Source organism: Corapipo altera, unplaced genomic scaffold, assembly GCF_003945725.1.
Source record: "Corapipo altera isolate COAL_440 unplaced genomic scaffold, ASM394572v1 22b, whole genome shotgun sequence".
NCBI classification, from domain to species: domain Eukaryota; kingdom Metazoa; phylum Chordata; class Aves; order Passeriformes; family Pipridae; genus Corapipo; species Corapipo altera.
In genome coordinates, this window is record NW_020884876.1 from 7585864 (window position 1) to 7609231 (window position 23368).

The following is a 23368-nucleotide window of genomic DNA, read 5'->3' on the forward strand; positions in this document are numbered from 1 at the left end:
GTTAAGGCAGTAAGTAATTAGAAGCCTCTTCCAACCTCCATCTTATTTAGCCAAACTACACTGGACAGTTGTGTATGGTGCCCCTTACCACAAAGCTGCCCTTCTGCAGTTTTGCTGCACACAGCATTGCCAGATTTTAAAACTATGCTTCAAAAGCTACAGATAACTCTTAAAAGACAACTTAAGAGCTTCTCAACTCTCAACTGTGTCACTTGCAAACAGCGTTAAAACAAATCCAAATCCAGATGTTTGCACATGGAGAAATTTGGTTTTAAAAACGTCACCTTAAGTTTTTAACCCGTTGGATTTATTTCTTCTTTTACAGACAATGACTTTAATTGTTAACAGATCTATCACTAGCTTACAAGAGCTTAAGACACAACCAAATAAGCTCAACAGCACATACTTTTCCTTCAACAAAAAGTTACCTCAAGATAACTACTTATATTTGTTTCAGGAACATTTTCTTAATGACATAGGAAGGCAAGCCAGTAGAGACCAAATTAATCTTTAATTCTCTGTAGGGATACTGTCAAGAAGATTGTTTATGTTCCTGTTACGTACTACATAACAGGCAGTCGCTGATTGGCAAGTGTTAGAGAGCTAGGAGATGGTAATACTTGTTTTCATTACAAATTTTTTTACATTCATTCTACAATTGTCTGCTTACGTCCAAATGGAAAAGCAGAACGACACACAAAAAAAAAAAGTAACTTCATCTTACAGATATAAAGCACTTTCTTTCTGGGTATTCTAGTCCCCTGAAACTGTACTGGTATTAAATATAATACTACAAAACAATGAGTGCGAGTACTGCATCTTTGAGACACAGCAGAGACACAACTGCACCCAAGTGCGATAGCATGGTAATATAACAATAGACAGTTCTCATGGAAAACAATGCCTCCAAGATAGCAAACTGTCAAAAACAGTTTATGTTCATGCGGGTAATTTTTATAACTCCATTACAACTGTGTTTGAAGAACAGAAATTTTGTATATGCATCACAGTAGCCACTGGGAAACAAGAGGAACTCAGAAGAGGGTTCCTTCCCCCACAAGTCAATATTAAGTATAAACGGTGTACACAAAGGTATAGGGAAAGTAGCTACACATTTTTCCTCCACTTTTCATGCAAGCTTGAACTGACTCAGAAGACAAAAAGCCATAAAAAAATCCCATACCTCGCCTGAGACAATGAAGGCTTTCCACATGCCAAGATTCTCACACCACCAGTCCGTTCTTGCAATGTGCAGCTGAAGGTCACTGTGCTCTCTCTCCATCAGAGTAATTTCATCTTTCAGCTTAGAAACAATCTGAAGAGGAAAGTTTATTGCTTACAATTGGTAAGAAAAAGCTCATGCAACATGCCTAGTTGTGTCCTTGGGGACAGTGTTCATAAAGAAAAGGTACAAAAGCAGGGGGAGAACAATTCACATGGATTAAAAAAAAAAAAATGAATCAAAAGCGATTACAAACAAAACACAGACTTTAGAATGATACTGGATCCATTTTACTATTCTGTTCCAGAAAGATATATATTTTCAAAGACAAAGAATATTTTAGAAACAAAAACATACAGGGAAAACCCCACTACTTTAGTAGGACTACAATCCCTGCCTCCCCAAGAGCTTAAAGTATAGAAAGAATATAGCTATTATGTTTCAAGAATGCAAATGGAACTTAGAAGTGATACATCCATGTGAATGAAACAATATATAAAGGTTTAGTCATACAGAATGATAGAATGGCTTGGGCTGGAAGGGGGACACCCCAGAAGAGCTGCAAACAGATTTTCGGCTGTCTGCAGTAACCTCTGGCAGAAGGAAGATGTGCAAGGGACAGAGGGAATAGTTAGCCAGGATAGCCTCAAATGCTAGTGCTCACATCTTTCTCTTAGAGGTAGTTATCCTCAGAGGTGGGGTGGCAGAGAACGAGTCAACTTCTATTCAGACCAGCATCTTACCATTCACCACGAGCGAAGGAACAAATATACGAAAAATCCAGCTCCTGAGCAATGACTAATGCCCAGGTACATTTCTGTCACCCAAAGCAGGAGGTCATTTTAGGGAGATGCCTTGGCTATTTGTTGGTCTCACCCACCGTCTACCATTTGCAACCAAGCAGTACACCTGACAAGCTTTGCCCACCTGCGTCTGAACAACAGTCCTGTATCACCCCCGGTAGCAACACAAATGAGTCGGCCTAAGCCATATGCAAATCACTTGCTTCTCCTGGAACACTGTCTCAGACTGCTTAACTGCTTCACTTCACAAGAGAAAAGGAGATTTGTTTGTTTGTTTGTTTTTAGCCCAAGTCCAGAGTGCTGAAGTTTCATATCCCTCAGAATTTTTCATCTGGTGACAGTGTGCTTTTTCCTAGTTCCTAATCAAGGAAATCAGTCACTTTTATAGGTTTGGGGCTTTTTTTATCCCTTTATTCGACCAAATCCGTCACAGCTGGGTTATGGAGCTGTGCTGTGCTCTTCACAGCCAGCAGAGGGCGCGGGAGTTGACCAGCACATCCCTCCGCGGCAGCGCTGCAGGAGAGGCAGGGACAGGACACAGGCTGCCACGGACTCGGCAGGGCAGGGAGGGAAGGAAGGAACACTATTTCCCACTGACAAAGCAGCAAGACCACTAAGAGAGTGGTTGTTATTCCATGGCAAACAAAGCAATATAAATCATATCTGCAATTTTAGTTAAAATAGCTTTAAAAAAAATTGAAAAAATAAACAATTAAAACAGCTCTGATTTCACCTCCTATTTAACAACTTGATTGAAATAGCAATCTGACCTGTGCAAAGTGTGACAACTGGATATTACACAAACACACACATAATATTTTAAAAAAACTCAAACAAACTAAACCTGAAGACAGTAAAGGTACTTACCTTTTTGTCGGGTTTTGGTGAATTACATATGGAATTTAGAGCCTGTTTCTTATACTCAAGCTTGTCATTTAGCTGGCGAAGTTTATTAACAGCATAACTGGCCTGTTCATTAATTCTTGTGCTGCATTCTTCAGTAGCTTCTTCACAACCTTGGCTCTAGAAAAAGAGAATGGGGGTAATTGCAACATTAATATAAAAAAAAGAGACAGTTATTAATAGAATGATAGAATGTATGGGCTAGAAGGGACCTTAAAGGTCACCTAGTTCCAATCCCCCTGCCATGGGCATGGACACCTTCCACTAGATGAGGTTGCTCAGAGCCCCATTCAGGCTGGCCTTGAACACTTCCACGGATGGGGCAGGGATGGGTTATTATTCGCTTGTTAAGCATTTTATGTGTAAGAACACTTCTTGATGTAGACAAGAATGTATGTATAACAGATATCCCAACAACCAGATCCAACATGAAACATCAGTCTGTTATAAAAAACCAAACCAAATCCCCAAAACCCCAACAGACAACACCTCATTACCATTCCTACTACAGTTCTTTGGCAACTCTTGCCAACTGTGTAAAATGACCTTCAAGCTAAGGCTTTAGTGTAAGTGAGAGGTAGAATTAAAGTTTATTTTAAAAGCAACAGCTTAATAGTCATGATCAATATTCAGAGCCAGATAGAAAAGCAAATACTTAGCTCTGAGCTGAAGGATAACGAGATGGGGTAGTGAGGAACAAAACCAAAAAAATTTCACAGTTCTAACAACATTCCTCCCACAAATCTTCACAAAACAGATTTGTCATCCTGCAGAACAATTTAAACCAAGTCCTTTTGCTTCATAAACAGATTTTAATGCTATTTTTAGAAGTGCTAATAAAAATGTGTTAAAAGCCCATATGCCTTACCCTAAACTCATAAATCATTATCATATATTCATTCAGACAAACCAATAGCTTTCTCTGTCTTGTGTACTACGGGCATGCAAAAGATAGAAAACTTCACATCTTTATGTGACATTCTCTTTAACATCTTTTGGCATTTGCCTCAGTCTCGCCTTCTTACTGTACATCCCCAAATAGGCAATGAAGACCTTGAGATACAGCAAACACAGCACTCAGCTTTTATTCTTGCCACATTCAAAGATCATTGAGGTCTTTTTGTGACTGGATATAACTAAAGTTATCTGTAGGAAGCTGAGTTTAATCTCATGGATAGGAGCTCCATGTTCTTTAATGATATTCCCACTAAGTAAACTATCTTCATATAATTAACAGAAAGGTAACAGAAGGAAGTCTCATCTCTACTAAATTATTAAGTTTTAGAGGAGACAATTCTACTGTAAATTCCACTGTATTTTACATCTTAGTAAAAAAAAGTCTGAAGAGATACAGTAGCAACAATAATAACTGCCTTAGTGTGATCCTCATAGGAGAGGGTAACATAATGCAGAAGTCAGGAGTTCTAGGCTAAGAAATCCATGCCCTTTCCCAGCTCTGCATTTGCCTGCTATGTGTCTGAGTAATAAACATTAGCTCTACGCCCTGTCTTTTCTTCTGTCTATTCTGCATGGACTGTAAACTCCTCAGGTCAGAAAACTGCCCCCAAGCACATGTACAGACCTCAGCTCATGGAAACCTGTTGTCATCTCCTGGAACTACAGTAATGCAAATAATAATAATTAACAATATTGGCTGTTATTCAAAATGGCTTTCTTTCTAAGAGTGATGCAGAACATAGACTTCAGTCTTATTTTAGCAATGCAGCACCAATGCAATCCCCAGACCCTCTTTCCTCAAAGTGCTGAATTCAAGCACTGCTTGCTTCTGTCTTTCTACTTGTGACCTTCTAATCAAGGTTTGTCCAGGAAACAGAAAGTGGTAACAGACTGGAAAGAAGAAAGAGCTTGTTCCACTTGCAGCAGAATGCGCAGTCTGGCCTGGTCCTGATTCCTATCTTGTGACTTGATTTTCTCACGTTTAATCAAGACTCATCCTTTTGTCCTCGCCTCCATGAGTGCACTAGATGACTTTTTACCTATCCAGCTACAGCAGTGAAATATATAGAAAATTAAGAAAGGTGACTCCCACAGTGCCCCAAGAAGTAAGGATGTAGACCCAAAACCCAAACTAAGCCAAAACCAATCACTACTTGCTAACAATATGTATCCCTCCAGAAACATTTGATTTCTGAGCTGTTGTTTCGTATACATGGGGAGGGAAAAAATCCCAGAAATGTATTATCCAGTACTGCATTTTTGCCAACATTTGAAAGACCAATGGAAGCTTCAGAGAGAATTTCTTATAATTTTTTTTCACCTCAAAGACCCTGAAGCATGGCACAGTGCCATTAGAACTGCTCTATTCAAGAGATACTCTATCAGTATACACACCTTCACATTTAATTAGTTGTTAAAAATTAAAAAAAATACCTCAGCTTTAATCCTATTAGGAGACTTGACAATATATCAATCTTTAAGATTTCAGGGCAGACACAAACTTCAAATCTGGCACATACACATCCAAGGACTCAGAGGAAGGACAGATGATACTGATGTCAAAAATCTAATTTTTTGGCAGCTACAGTAGATATTATCTGACAGATATCAGCTAGCCCTAAAGTGTTGTCAGTTTTCTTAGAGAAATGGCTATCCGTGTCAGAGACTGAATAAAGCATATGAAGAGATTAAAAAGCACAACGTTTAATGTTTTAGAAAGTACTGGACAAAACTGGTAAAGACACACAGTCTTTGAAGTACCTACCACCCTCAACACACAGCTGAGTTAGCAGTGAGAAAACTAGAAAACATGTCTGGGAATATTCCATCAAGGGAAAGAATAGAGGGAAAAAAAAAACAATGAAAAGATTCAGCAAGCTCTAAAAGCACATCTTGGAAGTAATTTACTTATAACAGCTCATCTCTGCAGATTTGCTGATATGCAGAATACAGAGATTATAATAACTCACCTACAGAACGAAAGCCATATTTAAGCAGTAAATACAAAAGTCTTATGTTCTGGAAAAATTGTTTCTAAAGGGTAGAATGTAGATCACCACTTCTGGATTCTGCTTATTGTTTATTTAGATCCAGTTTTAGACAAACTGTTACATTTCATTGTGTTCTGAGAAAGTTCATAAGATGAAGATATCCATGCTGGTCTGAAGCAGCAGCCTGACCGAGATGCACTCACTAGTCTGAGACTTGCTCTTGTCAAAATGTTCTTAGATAATTGCAACACAAGTTCCCCTGACATGACTGATTTACACAACCCACAGAAAAAACCCACCCCAAGAAGAGTTGTCATTGGATTATTGCTTGTGACATTTTGAATGCTCTGGTTCAGTATTTAAGAGTTCTTGTGCTAGATTTATCTTCTAAAATGGCCTATCAATTTATTTTCAACTAATTAATAAAAACCACACTGAGATTATATTTTTCATTCCTTTTTCTTCTCTTTTGTGCAACTTCAATACCTACGTAGTATCTAGGAAATGTATGAGAGACCAGCACAGACAACACCTGGGCAGAAACCTACTGATGTTTCAGTGAAATTTTCTTCACTAAAAAGCAGACCAGCTGAGCTTCTATGAGGTATGTTTCGCATTCTCTGTTACTAAGGAGCATAATGAAAGATGTGAAATACAGAAGGCTTGGAAATCTGAAATATCTACCTTAACTAATTTTAAGTAGTCAGTCATTTTGTACCATTTTGTTTCAAAGAGCTTGTAAATATCCAAGTGTTAACAGATGAAACTATAAGAGCGACGACACTTATACCAGGAAAAAAAGAAGAGCAGTCCAAAGCTCAAGGACAGAAGAGGCTACTATATGCTTTTCTCAGGATTATCTCTCAGATCAGCTTAAATAAAAGCGAAAGGAATTGTTTGCGTGACTCACCACTTCATCTTTGTCCTCAGGAGTCAGCTGAGCAGAACTTCTTTCTTCTTCCTTCTTGACTGATCTCTCATATAAATCACTGACAATGAATGAGGGGTAGTATCTGTCCTTTAGAGTTTCGTAAACATCTGCCTGAATTCTGTAGAATACTTCAATGCCTTTATTTCCCACAAGACTTTGCTGTATTTCTTTATAAAGGGATTTTTCCACAGGTATTTCTCTGCTTTCCACAAAAAAATTCTGATAAATTTCACTCACCAGCTGAGGTATTTCAGGCTAGGAAGCAAGCAGGGAGAGGGAGGGAGAAAAGAATAATGAAAACATGTTAAAAATATCAGGATGACTCAGGATCCAGGTGCATAATTAGAAGGATAATCAAGCTAATTTCCTATCCAGATGATGAGAACACAGATGTGAACCTCTTACTGAGAACAAGCTTGCTGTCTGCCTGTGCACCTATGCTAAGCAGTCAATTTTACAAGCTAAGTATTTATATTTGTCAGGACAAAAAACAGCTGTGCTCTAAAATTGTCATAGCTTCCCAACCCACTGCTTTTAAAAGTATGCTCCAAAAGCTGGTATTAAAAGGAAGAAAAGTGCTAGAGCAACATTGTGGTCACCGCTTTATGTTTAGATTGTAAATCTCAGCTGTATCAGCTCTATCTTCTGCTGAATAGGATCAATTCACTTTATATATGACCATAATTAATTTCAGAGACAAAAGGGAAAAAAAAAAAAGAAAAAAGAAAAGAAAAAAGCACAACTGAAGATATATTTACCAGTACAAGAGGCTGGGTATTTTCACGGAGCATAGGATTGAACTTTGCATTAATGAACGGGAATGAGGAAGTAATGCAGCACAGCCCATGATCAGATCTCTAAATCGTCATCTCCCTAAACTGATCTGAACTAAAAAGGCTTTATCCACTCCCTCAGTAAAGCACAATGTTCTTGTCTGCCTCGTCTGACAATATCACAGCCACCTGGCTGCAGGACATTACCTTTTTGTAATCAAAGCTGCCCCTGTAGTGGCATATACATACAGATACATATATGTATACATATAGTTTTGAAAGCAAAGAGCAAAATCACAGCTGAAAGGTCATAAAATTATTTATAGCATCTTTTCCAATCACAAGCAGTTTCCAAATCAAAACTGATTTATAGAACTCTCTTCACAGCACCTGACAAACCATTTTTATGAACACTCTCTAGCTTGAGTTGGTTGTTAGTCATTTCTTCTGTTTGTATCAATGGGTCACTCCTCACATTCAGCAGTTTGCCACTTTGTTTTCAGGATGTTATTTTCCAATTAACTAGAACCTTTATACATAAGAGGGCAGTAAAATTACAGTGAATAAAAAGATACCCAATATCAATAATGAAATTCGTATTTCATGCTAGTGTGAATCCTGGAGGTTTAATAGTCTCCCCCAAAAATCCACCTCACTGCTCACAAACTGCAAATTTGTCCTCTACTCTTGCTATACAGCAATGGTTCAGGATACTTCTTGCAACTTTAACCGGTATTTCCTATCCTTGTTTTATGGTTCTTATTCCTACTTTATTTTAGCACAAATTACAATATAGCAGTGTTTCTTCCCTCTAAGAATAGTGTGGGATTCCTGGAGAAACTTACCTGCTTATATATAGCAACAGAATATGGAGAGGTCTTTCAAAGCAAAACCTCTTTTCCAGAAGGATTTTAAAAACATACATACACATGTTTACACTGTTTTGGATTGAATGGGCTACCTGTAATTAGCAAGATGAGAAGCTTATGTACAGACTATCCCATGGGAATGCACTTCTAGGTTTCACGTGAGCTGATACAACTAAAGCCAATATATTACTGCGAGTTTACTCTCTGGTGGAGGGGGAAATAATTGTACTACTTTTACATATAAACTATCCCTTTTATGGGATGTTGCTACACCAAACAACAGTAAATCATCATCGCAACAGCCCACAAATTTTAATTGCAATATTATCTTCTAATATTGACATGAAGTAGTAAAAAAAACCCAAATTGCTTAGCACCCATCCTATGTTATTGATATTTTAAGAAGATCAAGAAATTTCCTAACATGAAGAACACAACAAGCAGAGATTGCTGTTAATGTACAAAGCCATATAGGCTTGCAATTTCTCCCACCTTGTTAGCACTCTTCAAATTCTCCACAGACTCCCAAAGACCGATCAAAGCCACCTTGTCCATCCTTTCCATATAGATTCGGAAGTGCTCTCGGTATGAAGGGTTGGCCAAAATTTCTTCGAACTGAAGAATCTGAAGAAGGAAAAACTAAGAATAAAAACTGGGAAAATGCCTAACTCTAGCTTCTCTCCATCCCTTATGGGGAAATCTTTTCACTTGATGTGCCCACGGAGCACTATGAATTCCACAGACATGTACTAGATCCAACTACAAAGACCTTCTACAGTAATAGTTTTGCTTCATTAAAAAAAAAAAAAAAAAGGAAGTTAAGTACTTAGAAGATAAATGCATCTGTGCTCTTGTCAGACAGTAAATATCTCCACATCTTTGTGACCAGGAAACAAGACTACATTCCAAAGGAATAAGATGGCATTTCAAGTCACTCATTAAATGCTATTGTCAAAAATTTAACTTCCAATGTTCCTGCAAAGCAGAGGAGCCAAGCTGGAAGCAAACTGATCTGTTCTTTACTTCTTCCAAGCAAAGAGTAACACCACAGGCCACAGAACTTTGAGATGTATCTCAATTATTACCAGGGACACAGAGAAAGATGGAATACCTTGGCAGCCAGGGCATTTGCTGGCCAGTTGCCACTAACTGTTATTGAAAAACATCTATCAGAAATGCAGCCAGGAAAGAGTATGTTCTGTGATAAAATGCTCAGGAGTTCTCCTGAGAAGAGAGACAAGGGTGTACATCAGGCAGAACAGGAAATGAAACACTTCCCATACCCAAGCAGATGCTGCAGCCATTAAGATGTTGCATAAAAAGGCAATTATCACTTCCTTATCCTCTACTATTTTTGTGAATCTGAGCCTTTTCTTTAAGACAAATACCCAAAAAAAACCCCTGACAAAATGAACAGAACTTCCCATGATGAACAAAATGAACAACCTTGTCTTTCTTTGAAAAATAGGACCAATTTTCAGAACATCTGATCAAAACCAAACACCCCTTCCTCTTCAGCTTTTCAGTCTTGCAGCTGAACCAGTTTTCATGTCTCTCATTTAGTGCCATTACTTATATTGCCAGGAATCCAAATACACCAACCAGAGTGGTTTTGGTCTCTTGCTTTGTTACTCAATGGCACCAACCAACTCACACCCTTTTCTTTGAAATGAAAAGCAGGTCCTTAAGCACTGGGGCCCATGAGTCTTATCTTCCTATGATTCTGCATTTTATAGTAAAGTTCATTGGTATGGAGCAAGATATGAACTCCGAGATTGAGGCATTAATAATTTCTCTATTATGGGTTTTCCAATACCTTAATAATAATACAATTCAGGTCATGTATCAGCATCTCTTTATTTTTGGGAAGACAACTAATTTTTCTAAATCTAATACCTGTGAGACTCTAACAACAAGTTACATGTAGGAAAAACAGTTTCCTGGTCTCACATGGGCACACACTCAATTACTTCCTCAATGAACCAAGTTAAGGTGGTTCTTTAACAACTGCAGCCACTTATGTTTTGTCTGAAATAGCTCCCCCCAAATTATGGGCAGTGTTTAAGTAAATTATATTTGTCTCAGCTGAAATGCTCATTTTCATCTTCAAAGTCCATGTGCCATTCTTCTCTTCATCCTTTACCATACCAATATCTCCTGGACATGACTTACTCAGGTATATGAACATCTGCCTTTCAGAGCTCACTCTATAATCCTCACTGAATGACAGAGTGCCTTGCTTAAACCAGGCTTAATACAGAAATGATGATCAGGCTGTCAAAGAGAACAACACAGAGATGACAATTTAAAGGCCAATCTGTGGTTTAGCACTGCTGTGTGTCATCATACTTTCTATGCAATCATTTTACCAAGGACAGTGATTTAAAATACAAGTGGGAGAGGATCTTCCAGCCTCTTGAACAGATGTCTTCATCTCAGGGACTGTCAGCTCTGTAAATAATAGCAGGAGTAATACACCACAACAGGGAGTATGTGGTGTCACTTCTTGAGTGAGAGGTCACCTTGGTCTCTACGCCTCTATTATCCACGGTATCCCCACTCAGACTGCCAGCAAGGAGGGTAACTAACAAACCTCCCCTCTCAGAGGTAACTGGGGTTAAGTGCTTCTGCAGGGAGCAAGGCAAGTGCAAACATCTCTCTTGCCTAGAAAGGGCCCATTGCACCAGTGCGCCGGGGTAATCAAAGTGGTGGTACCTAATAACAGTTTTACACAAATCTCCTAATAGTAACCTAGCAAACTAAAACACTTTAAAAGCTAAATTAATGGGCAGAAAAGCCTATTTAAATTTTTTTCGCAGAAATGAGACGTCACAAATGTTTTCTTGGTTTTTCTTTGTTTAAGGCTAGACTATCCTGGAATTATTTAATATGTTTCAAATGCTGTTCTAAAAACATTATATTACAGCTTCAGTGACAACAATGGTAGACACAAGAGGTTTTTAGTTTTGAGGTGGAAAGTTATCACAAAATGCACGTGTGCTGGTTTTGGCTAGGAGGAGTTAATTTTTTTCCCAGTGGATGATATGGGGCTGTGTTTTGGATTTGTGCTGAACACAGGGTTGGCAATACAGAGATGATTTTGTTATTGCTGAGCAAGGCTTACACAGAGCCAAGGCCTTTTCTGCTTTTCATACTGCCATGCTGGAAGTTGGGGGTGCATGGGTGGTTGGGAGGAGACACAGCTGGGACAGCTGACCCAAACTGACCAAAGGGATATTCCAGACCATAGAACATCATGCTCAGTATATAAAGTGGGAGGAAGAAGGAGGAGACGTTTGGAATGATGATGTTTATCTTCCCAAGTAACCATGACATGTGATGGGGCCCTGCTCTCCTGGAGACAGCTGAACACCTGCCATCCCATGGGAAAGGAATGAATTAATTCCTTGTTTTGTTTTGCTTGTGTACATGGCTTTTGCTTTCCCTATTAAACTGTCTTTATCTCAATCCATGAGTTTTCCAGCTTTTACCCTTCTGATTCTCTCCCCAGTCCTGCTGGTGGGGGAGTGAGAGTGCGGCTGCATGGGGCTTTGTCAATGGCTGGAGGTTAAACCATGACAGTCCTTTTTGGTACCCAACCATTCTGTGGAGGATCTTTCCATGTAAAGAAAGAGGTTCTGTAGTAAGTTGTAATCCTGAGCAAAAGATCATTTTATAACTCAGTATCACTACAGATTAGAGTACAAAGCTCTAAGCTATGCTGGCACATCTGCAGGCATTAGGGCATGTGTACACACCCTCAAACCTAATATCCAGTTAGCAGATATAATCTTAGAATTATTAGCCTCAACAGCAACCCTTCAAATCCTTTTAACTCAAGAGCAGCTTCTGGGTTTGGAAAAACCAGCTGCTTTACTGCTGCCACATCAACTCCCTGTTCGAACAGGAAAGTAACTAATATACCACAGCTGGTCACAGGCTCGGCCTAAGACTAGGAGGGGTTTAGTTTTTTTATTTTTTTCCCCAAGCAGGCTGCTTTAACCAGCATCCCTATCATACGCACACAGAAGAGCCTTGTTCCTGGCCCTACAAAGCAGATACTTGGTTCTGGCAGGCCCCTGAAGATAGACACAACCTCTCTCTGTAGAGGAACACAGAACAACTAGCTAATTTGGAAGGGTCTCCATGGCCACCCCACATGGAATAGATGCATTGTACTATATTTCTTTGCAACACACCAGCTTCCAATTCACTACAACCACATTGGCTATAATGAATAAACATAATAAATCTGATAACAGTACTGCAGATGGTTGGGATGAACAGAATTTGGGTCACTAGGGGAGATTTTCTGATGGGATGATGGCACACAGACAGACTGCAGGACTTCTGGTTGCTGCTTTGGATTTTTGGTAGAAGACAAGAACAAGTGGAATGTAAAAAATAATTCTGGAAAAATACGTCTGTCTTTCCAAGTTGCATTAACTAATGCTTTGTCTGTATACTGACTAAAATTACAGCCTATGTTCATCTTGTTATGTTTTAAAAAGAGGTAAGTCATCAGAAGACTGTCACATAAAGCAGTAGCTGAACTAAATGTAATAATTAGTTACATATCAGCAAGTACATGCTAACTACATAAGCTACCTAGCTATTTTACTGCACATACACTAATGTAAAATCCCTGTCTTGAGACTCACATGTTCACGAACATACTTCTGTCATAAGAAATCCCATCTTCAGGCAATAGGGGAACAACAATTGAAGCTTGTTTTCTTAATATTCCCAAATTCTGTAACATGACATATCCTGACATAACATGATCTTACAACCTGAAGCTCGGAAATCACAGAGAAAATTTGGTAAGTCACCAGTTAAATCAACACCTATCCACAGACGAATGGAAGCCAGTTCTGCAGGAGTTTCATCTTAGTCCTCATCACTGGATTGTGGACATGAACTGGTTCCACCTCAAAATACACTCAGACAGTTTCCTTGCTATTTCACAAGTAGTTAAGGATCAGATCCCCAGATCTCCTCCTACAATTCATGATTCACAAAACAGTTCCACTACAAAGATGCTGTGACTCCATATGTCAAATTTCACAGACAAGGTGGTGTGGCTGTTGTACTGAACACGGGGTGGGGGGGGGAAATTGCTTGCTGAATGAACACAGACAACAAGAACTCAATTACTGAAGTACTGTGCAGGCCTAGTTTCTAAGAAAGTGGACTGAAACTGCACTGATCACTAAGAAGAGATGCTTCATATACTAAACTAATTCGAACCGTATTTTCTCTGAAAACAAATCTAACATCATGGGCAGAGTACAAACCAGTATCAGAGCTAATGACAGGATTCAGATTCAGAGAGTAGCTGTGGTTTGTCTGTTTGTTTCTTTGCTTATAAGCATTTGATTATAATTCACATATTCAGGATTTCCCTAGAGAATGTGGATTCAGGAAAATGAGGTGAGTGAAAAGTGTACTAAGTCAAATGAATAAAAATCACAACACTGCATAATCAAAGCAGAAACTGACACTGTTTTGTAATTATCTTCTGCTGTGAAAGAAAAAAAAAACGTATTTCAAAGCACATAAATTCTGTTTCTTATATCTGTAAGAGGAGAACGTTGACAGCTCCAAATAATCCATCTCCATGCATTTTTACCAGCAATGCTATTACTCCCCTACTACTGCAGTAAAGAGAAAGCTTTCTGTAGGACGCATAGCTGAAATCAAAATACTAGTTCACTAGTCAGTTCTTTGTTCAACTAGTATAAAAAATTCCACAGAGTTTATAACATATTCAAGTTTCTGTACCACATTTACATAAAATATTAATTCAAAACACCACCAGTAAATGGCCATTTCTGACCTTTTTCATGCAAGTTGAAGAAAAGAAAGCAAACTTAGTTTCTTCTGCACAGACTAGTTATTCTACAAGTTAGATGCTACCTTAACAGAAAAGCTGACACAAACTCTAAAGAGAAATTATGGGCCACCAGCAGCAACATACCAAGATTATCTTATCTACTAAATCCCAAACAATGCCTTTCCCTTTTGCCTAGAAAAAAGCTTGAATGTTCAGTCAATACTGCCCATATAGGAGGAGCCAACATTCAAAATAACACTGGCTGCCTTGAAATGAGAATCCAGACTGCAGCTGCCTCAGTGCTAAAAGAGGATGGGAAGAAGCAACAGTGAAGAGAGACTGCTTCCTCAGCTAAGCCTTGGGCATTTTTCTGTGCTCAGAAGGGGACAGCATAGCCTCTCTCTCATCTGGCCTTCATTCAACTTCCCTCAGCTTCTTTCATGGCAACTGAGAGTTGGGGACAACAGAAGAGAGAAGCAGTTTTCCTATTTTCTAAACTGACATGGCTATGGAGGGGGTTCTAGGGCTTCATCACAGAAACACATCAAAAGCTTAGAAGCAGAGCTGCCTCAGATCCCGTTGTTTCCACCATCACTACAACAAATGCCTGTGCAAGGAGTCTTCATTTCTATTAATAGTACCATTAACTCAGTATGGAGCTGCTCATTAGTATATTTGCAAAATATAATCCCAGGTCAGAAAGTGCCACCAAAAAACTACTGGTTTATAAAACATGCAACATGAACTTCATTAATTCCTTTGATCCTAATTATAATAATATATTTTATTATATTTCTGGCCAACCCCTACCCCTATCCAGTGCAACTTCACTACTGGACTCCATTCCTGAACAAAGTTCGTAAGATCTCAGCAGGCACCAAAAGTGGCATCAGTGGCTCATGCAGAGCTGCCACATGCTTCCCTCTTTCCTTTTCTCCTTGGCACATCTTGCTACACCCAACTTCAGGAAAGAGATCAGGACTGCCTTGGCACAATCTAAGACAGACCATCTGAAATCATGGTTTAAGGACAAGTGAGGAGTAGGGAATTGTTCTGTTTCAGAATCTTGCTCAAGAAAAACAAAATATAAATAGTAAGAACTATTTCTTCATCATACTACTTTTTCTTATATGCTAATATTAACATGTAACAGTACACGTTACAATTATTATAAGGACATAACAAAAGTTAAAGATCCCTGCATGAAGAGAGAAGTTATCATCTACCCAAACGAAAAACATAAAATCTTCTTTCACATTTGAATACAGCAGCTTTGCCCAAAGGGGGCAGAGAAGATTACACAAAGTCGTCACTAAAATTATTAAAGTTTTGCAAGACTAACTAGAAATGATTTTATTTTTGTAGATGCTGACTAGTACAACAGTAGTTTTTTCTAATTCCAGACTATAGTGATATTGAAAACCAGCATTCAGTCAGCAGCTTTACCAGAGTTTTTCTGCAACAACTACCCTGGATTTTGTCAGCTGCCTTCCATAATTGTTAGCTTTTGAATAATTTAGTATTTCCAAAAACCACAGGTATTTCCTAAAGTGAATACAATCAGGGCCAAAGAAATACTGCATGTATGTTGGCAAACTTTTACTTGAAAGCAAGTTGCTACTTTCAGGAAGGCTGTTACCATGTCCTTATTAACTCCCTGTATGCAGTATATCTGAAAAATCACAGATGCTTACAATCCACTCAGTCCTTTACGAAGTTTCACATTTAGCTACATTCCAAGCTGAGAGATCAGTAAGTCATTTTGGGTACTTCAGTAATCTTTTCCCAAGACAAATAAACTGTGCAGCAACTAATTTGTGCTTGACTCCTGGGGGAAGGGTGGGATTAAAGACAGTGAGGTAATATGAGCCAGTGCTAACACATTTAGAATAACCTTCAGACAATGCAATTTATACCTTCTGACTCTGCGGGCCGTCACCTTCATCAGAAATGCCATCTTCCTGCTGATCATAAGCAGGCCCTCCCAGGAGCCTTATTCTCTTCTCACATTGCTTCTTTGCCACCGTCAGCTGATTAATATACCTCTTCACATTCCGAGCCCTTAGTAGGTCAGCTTTCATTGCTGCAGTTTCTTTTCCCTTTGAATCTAAGAATAAAGCAAATCAGAGACAGTATTTTACAACATGAAAACATCATTGTACCATTGCCTCTGTGGCCTGTCTGATCAAAGCATCTGTCTTTCAGGAATCAACTATGCACATGAGCACAGATACTGGCAAGTTTGTATTTGAAACAGAATGATGATTTTGAAACATTCTCCAATGATAACTCAAGGGTTTATACAAAATTGTTCAGAAAAAGTCCTTATTCCAGCACAAAGCGAAACCTGACCCCTCCAGCTCTCTTTCCATAGCTTGTTGGAAAACACAGGCACAAGACCTCTACTACAGAATGTACATGTTGTTAGGAAGTTACCTACAGCCACGGCATATGATAACCCATGGAGATGATGGCTTATGCACCTTACTGAACGTAGCACTGACTGCCTAAACTCATGAGAAACTGAGTTCTATCCCCTCCAGCCCAGCATGACACATTCCCACACATCTTATTTGCAAATCCAAATTTCTTGAGCCTGACCTTCTCCAGACAACACTGATCAAAGTTCACTCAAATGACTAAGAAAAAAATCTTATGATGTCATAATGTCAAGACTGCACAGTACTGTTAGAAAGTGAAGTAACATGAAGATGATAGCTGAATTAGACTTAGTAATAACTGGTGTAATATTTGTGCATTCTACCTTCCAGCCTCTTCAGCTATTTACCAGGGTCTAAAAAAAGCAGCAGCAGATAAAGTAGATATAAACCCCTATTGTGTTGAAATCAGGATACAACTGATTCACATTTATACACTGATTTTATTTTCCTCTTGTTCAATGAAAACACTCCTGTTTTTTTGGGCTGCAACTATTGCTCGGCAGCAAAGCACATGAGTTGTACTTGGCTCTGGATTAATTGATTGCTCAGGGATAAACAGTAAAGATCTATTCTACTATGTTTTCAAAATATCAAATGCTAATAAAATAATTTAGATGAAAGCAGCATTCAATTCTCAAAACAGTTGCTGTTAAGAAACAACCACATAGGTTTGTGAATACATACACAGCAAAAAGGAAGTGTCTCAGAAATTATTTAAAATATATATTTTAAACACATTTCTAATACATTAGAGTACCTTCTCCTTTTAGGACTGTTTTCATTCTTTTTTTTCCCCCTCAAAGCCACATGTAACCACCACATGCAACCGTAAGTTTTGTCATTTGCATACTTAAGGACAACTCAAGGTACATGGAGCTCCCTGAAGTTCTACATGTAAGTCCAGATATTCTCCCATTATCTTTTCCAATACTTTCAATCTCACTTTATTTGCTGCATGTATCTATCTATGTTGGTAAGGATCCTTCCCAATTCAAATACTGTTAGTGTTTTAATGGATAAGCATCATTTGCACACGAGCTGCCATATAATAATGAACTACAGAGATAATACTCACTGAAGCAAATGATAAAATTACTTTACTAGGAAAAAAAAAAAAAGCCATCTGTTTTCCTGGCATGTTATCTCCACAGGGAAGTCAACAGAGCACTTAATTTAGTGTTTCAGTTCCCTGACCAGAGGTACCAATATTAATGAGAGAAAAGGAAAGGAAAAGATCTTAGGACAAAAGAATGCTCTCCCTCAATTAAAAACATTTACAGCTATTACAAATACATCAACAGTAGTTTAAAGTGAAGATTAAACCCCAACATTTCCCTCCTGCACTTGACACTAAGATGATTTTTAGAAGTTCTCAATTCTTTCAATAGCTTAAATGCTTTGGGCTTAAATGCATGCTTGAAATCCCACACTTTCAAAAACCCACAAACAGTACTATGCAATGATCATTCAGCCTTCTTAAAACAATAAGTACCCTTCCTGGTGAAAACAAGGCATTCTTGGAGGGTTCTCAAAGCAAGCATGTCTACTTTACCTGAAGTCTTATCATCCTGTGATTGCAGCAGGCATCCAGGAGAGATTAATGATCCCTACATCCCACCTGCTTCCAATGATTAATTACTGTATTAACAAAGACCCTTCAAAAACATTTACCTCAGCTCTTCATATCCATAAGGAGCCACTCCACCTAAGAAACGCTCAGGGCAGGGATGAATATCACACTGCCAGCCTGTTTCTGATCCATGGATAAACAGGGCTTTACAGTCACTGTAAAGCCTGGCAGTGACATCTCTCACAAATAAACAAGAGCCTGATGAGGAGCAGCCTATCATGGAATGTGGCCAACAGTGCAGGAAAGACAGCACGGAAGCGTGCACAAACACTGTACATTACTTCCCTCTTCCACATCACAAAATATAATCTAACAGAAATCTGGAGGAACATTTTTAGCTCAACTGAGGAAGGTTAGGTGGATCACTAGTTTTCTTCAAACCCTGATCTGCTTTTGAGATTTTGAGGTGCCAGTAATGTAACTGTGAGCATGGGAGTCAGTTTGTACTATACAGTAAAATAACATCCACTGCGTACAGTCTCTGTCTGTAAGTCCTTGCATCCCCTTTGGTCACATGTATCAGCAGTCAGCCTCTTCCCTCCCTCTTCCATTGATGAGCACCTCTCCAAACCAACTGTGGACAAGACGCATTACCCTCAGTAGCACACACAAAGAATCTCAGGAGCAGAAAGAAAAATTTCCTCTATAAAATTGATTTGAAGGTCACAAATCAAAATAAACAAATCTACCACAATTAGAATCTGTAACCTTTACCCTCATCCACATGGATTCCCTCCACACTAACTGCTTGAGCATGAGCTCTTTAAGCCTTGCCGGAAAGCTATTCAAAACTAATTGCATATGCATGTTTAACCCTGTATGGTGGATGCAGCTGGGGGGAGGAATCATAATACAGTCTTGTCATAGTTAAGTTAGATGGCATCTGTAATGCACTGAAACACACAAGTATCCATTTCATTTCACTCTAAATTATCATCTTGACAAAACCCACACATCACAACCCACACACCCATGTTAGCCTGGAGCACCAGTTTCTAAAAAAAAAAGTCCCTTTTTACAGCTGAACGTTCAAGCCTCTTCAGAACCACAGTACCTGAGAGGCCTAACCAGACAGTTCTGGTTCTGTGCTACTTGTCAGCTTCGTTAATAAAAGCAAATATCCAGACACCCAGCGGGAAGGCTTATCAGGAGAAATCTACTGCAACGAAGCAGATCTCTCTAAAGAGAAATGGCTGCTTATTTGATCTGTCTCACAATCCCTGCTTGAAAAGGAGTAGTTTTCTCAACAGGGATGCCCTGGGGTTGATTACACTGTGGTGTCTGAAAAACAGTCCCATTCAGTCATCCAAGGGTGTTTTCCAGTCATGTTGTGAAGTCACATGTCAGGTAGAGGGCAGAAAAAATTAAGTGGCAAATCGAACAAATCCCTTTACAAAAATGCCTTGAAAAAAAAAAGAAAATCTGTTGAGAGCTGTGCTCTGTGTTGTCCTGAGACAAGGTATGTGACTTCACGGGGGTATGGCTTTGTTTTAATAACAACTAGTAATAAGAAATCCTTACTAAAATTCTTGTAGGATCCTGTAATACAATATCAGTATGAGAAGAAACAAAAATGTGTTTTAAAATTAGAACTAGTGTATTTAAACAGCTTTTTATTCATATTACAGCAAATATCAAGTTGTAGCAACTTACTTTTGTTGCTATTTCATGATTGGTATGTTTGAAACATTTTCTTTACAAAAATTAAGATTTACTCTTGCTTCTAGAAACTCACATCCTCTGTCATTCATACTACAATGCCCAATCCATGTATTTGTCTTCTTACAAACGACTTTAATAGATCAAAATGCAGTAAACATTTTCAGATAAGCATTTCTAGCCCTTCAAAATCTTTAGTAGATAAACTCTGTAGAAAAACAAACAAATAACCAAAACACCAAACAAACAAACAAAAACCCCACAAAAAAACAAAGGAAAAAAACCACCCCAACCAAACAAACCAAAAAAAACCAAAAAAACACCAAAACCCTGAAATATCTAAAATCTAGCTTAAATTTGGTTCAGTACTTAGAAGGAATCCTTATCAAAACATAAGAAGAGAAGAGAGTTTTATAGTTAAAGATGTATAAAGATGTGATTCTTCCATAGCACATGTGACTATAGAAGAGTACTCTCTGAAAATATCAATAGGAAGAAAAAACAAACACAAATTAAAAAACAAAACAAAACAAAAACAGAACTACCACCAAAACCAAGCCTTCTAGCCTTCTCCTACAGTCACTGCTTTAGTGATTGCGATCATTTTGGAAAAATATACATAGGAAGACAGTTGGAGAAGGAAGGCAAATACACAGATACACCAGATTCTGTGCTTTTGTACCAGTGTAAATGAGGAAAGCAGTGCAGTGTCAGCATGCAAGGTAACAGCTTCCATTTACAGTGGCCTGCACTGGTCCAAAAAACCTATAACGTGCCATTTTTTAACTACAAAGGGTTTAATACAATGATGCTTAGAAGTACTTTAAAGTATTTTCTGATTTTATTAGAGGGCCCTAACAGCTAAATATTTTGCCAATAGGTGGCACCAGCACTAGTTAAATCAAGTGTAAAGAATGCTATCCTTACTGAGGAACAAGCCTTCCAACAAGTTTCCAACACTGCTGGGCACCAACATTAAACACGTACTTTGGTATCACCAGATAAAAATAGTAAAGAGGTCATATAACTACGTAGTTCCTATGAGAAGTCATCAGTCTGAAAGCTGGTCCTCAGTCTACTCATCCTTTAATAATAGACACCTAATCCTTTTATAAAAGAAAAATTTTGGTCAGTTTTAGAGACTTAATTATGTCTCCTCAACCAGTAGCAAGGGTACACAATCCTGCTCAGGCATATTTATTGCTAGTCATGCAGTTGCACAAAGCTTCCTTGGCTAAGCAAAGCATAAGTAGTATAAACAGTAGCTAAGCACTTGATGCTGCAGAGTAATGGCCACTTAAGTTGCACTAACTACTCCTCAGTTTTTTTGCTGTACCTTTTTCTATTGAAAACACTGCCTCAGAAAGCTCCCATGGCTCAAAATGATAGAGGCTCTCATGTGGGACCCCACCTGCATTCAGCTCTGGGGACTCCAGCACAGGAAAGACATGGGCCTGTTGGAGCAGATCCAAAGGAGAACCATGAAGATGATAAGAGGGATGGAACATCTCTCCCAAGAGGAAAGGCTGAGAGAACTGAGGTTGTTTAGCCTGGAGAAGAGAAGGCTCTGGGGAGAGCTGATTGCAGCCCTTCAATACTTAAAAGAGACCTGTAAGAAAGATGGGGACAAACTTTCTAGCAGGACACCTTGCTATACGACAAGGGGTAATGGCTTTAAATCAAAAGTGGGTCAACTTACTTAAGATAAAAGGAGTAAGTCTTTTACAATGAAGGTGGTGAAACACTGGAACACGTTGCCCAGAGAGGTGGTAGATGCCTCATCCCTGGAAATATTCAAACTCAGGTGGATGGGGCTCTGAGTAGCCTGATCTAGTTGAAGAGGTTTCTGCTCATTGCCAGGGGGTTTGAGTAAATGACCGTTAAAGGTCCCTTCCAATTCAAACCATTCTATGATTCTATATCCATGTACATATTATTCTATGCTTGCTCTACTCTTATAGTTTGAGAGTGGACATCAGGCTCAACAGAATGCTGGCCAGCCAAAGTTCAGCTGGCTCTAGCTGAACATCCAGGCACTAAAGAAGCAATTACATTTTCAGGACACTACTTTGCCATAGGAAAAAGGAAATAGTTACCAGTAAGACTCTCTCTCACCAGCTGGAATCAAAGCTAAGAGATGTCCACGACACTAAAAGCAAGAACTCAGTTTACCAGTAGGAAAGGAGAGACTTATATACCTCCAACACCCATGCTCACACATCATTACAGACATGCACTAGGTACTGTGGCAACAGATTAAAAAGAGAAAGATAGAATAAGACTGTGGAAACACACTTCCATTTTGCATAAAGCTTACATTTAGTTATTCACCATTAAATCCAGGGGTAGCATTATGCTCTAGCATCCAGAAAGAGAAATATCGAAAGGTGACATTTAAATAGTGCCTGTTCTCGAAAGATTTCAACAATCTTTGTATTAGCAATGACCTGTGCTAGGGTTTTTTTGTTGGCTTTGGTTTGTTTTAAGGAAGGTAGCACAGCTCTTTTCTTTAATCTTTTCTTCTTAATATTCAGGAACATATTAGATTCATTAGCATATTATGCAAAATGTCTCTATCTACTTCAGGAAAAACAAGACACAGAACAGCCTTCAGGACTAGATTTTAACCCCCTACAGTTTTGATAGCCCTCTTGAAGTTTATTGTACATAGATAAAGCCTGAACATTTTTGATAGATGAAAACCTTAGTGGAATAACTGAAATGGCTTAGAAATCTGCCCTAAATACGTGTGAATTATAAGAAGATTGTATTGCATGCCTCTGTTGGACATACTGTTCCACATGTGTCAAGCAAAAAAATGTCACCTTTTTCTTGAGACACAATGTGAATTACTATTGGCTATTTAATAAATCAAAGGTTTAGCCACAATAGTCCCACTGGCTAACACAGCCAGCAGTGGTAATCAACCCTTAAATGACATAAAAGGTTGCCATAAGGTTGAACTAATAATAAAAGTCCATACCATAACACAAAACTTCAATGGACCGGTTAGTGCAATTTCTGTTGGATTTTTTTTTTTAAATATGGATAGAAGTCAAGAACCCATAAAAATGCAGAATCAATTTCACCTCAGAATAAGTGGAACCAAATCTATAATCTTTTTGTATCTATTCTGCAGTACCAGACACTTGCAGCTTCAGAAAAAACATCTTCTGTTCAGGGTTTAGAACACTGGATAGTTAAATAGATGAAATCAAGTGAGACAGAGAAGAGTGAGACAGTAATTAATTGTAGGAACCTAAACTGTATAAAAATATTCCCCAAATCAATTCTTGTCTCAAAAAGACCAATGGCAGCACAAATGGAAATACAGGCTTAGCAAGATTGATTTT

The 23368-nt window shown here is 38.6% G+C and overlaps 1 protein-coding gene across 1 annotated transcript in view; it reads right to left on the reverse strand.

Moving 5' to 3' along the window:
* Positions 1 to 23368, reverse strand: part of SNX25 (sorting nexin 25) — a 71887-nt gene that overhangs the window by 11843 nt on the left and 36676 nt on the right. Inside the window, exons 7-11 of the mRNA XM_027635976.1 lie at positions 16202 to 16392; positions 8942 to 9073; positions 6787 to 7062; positions 2893 to 3048; positions 1184 to 1315 (exon numbers count right to left, since the gene is read on the reverse strand). Of these exons, the coding sequence (XP_027491777.1) occupies positions 1184 to 1315; positions 2893 to 3048; positions 6787 to 7062; positions 8942 to 9073; positions 16202 to 16392 (887 nt within the window). The remainder of the gene's footprint in view (positions 1 to 1183; positions 1316 to 2892; positions 3049 to 6786; positions 7063 to 8941; positions 9074 to 16201; positions 16393 to 23368) is intronic.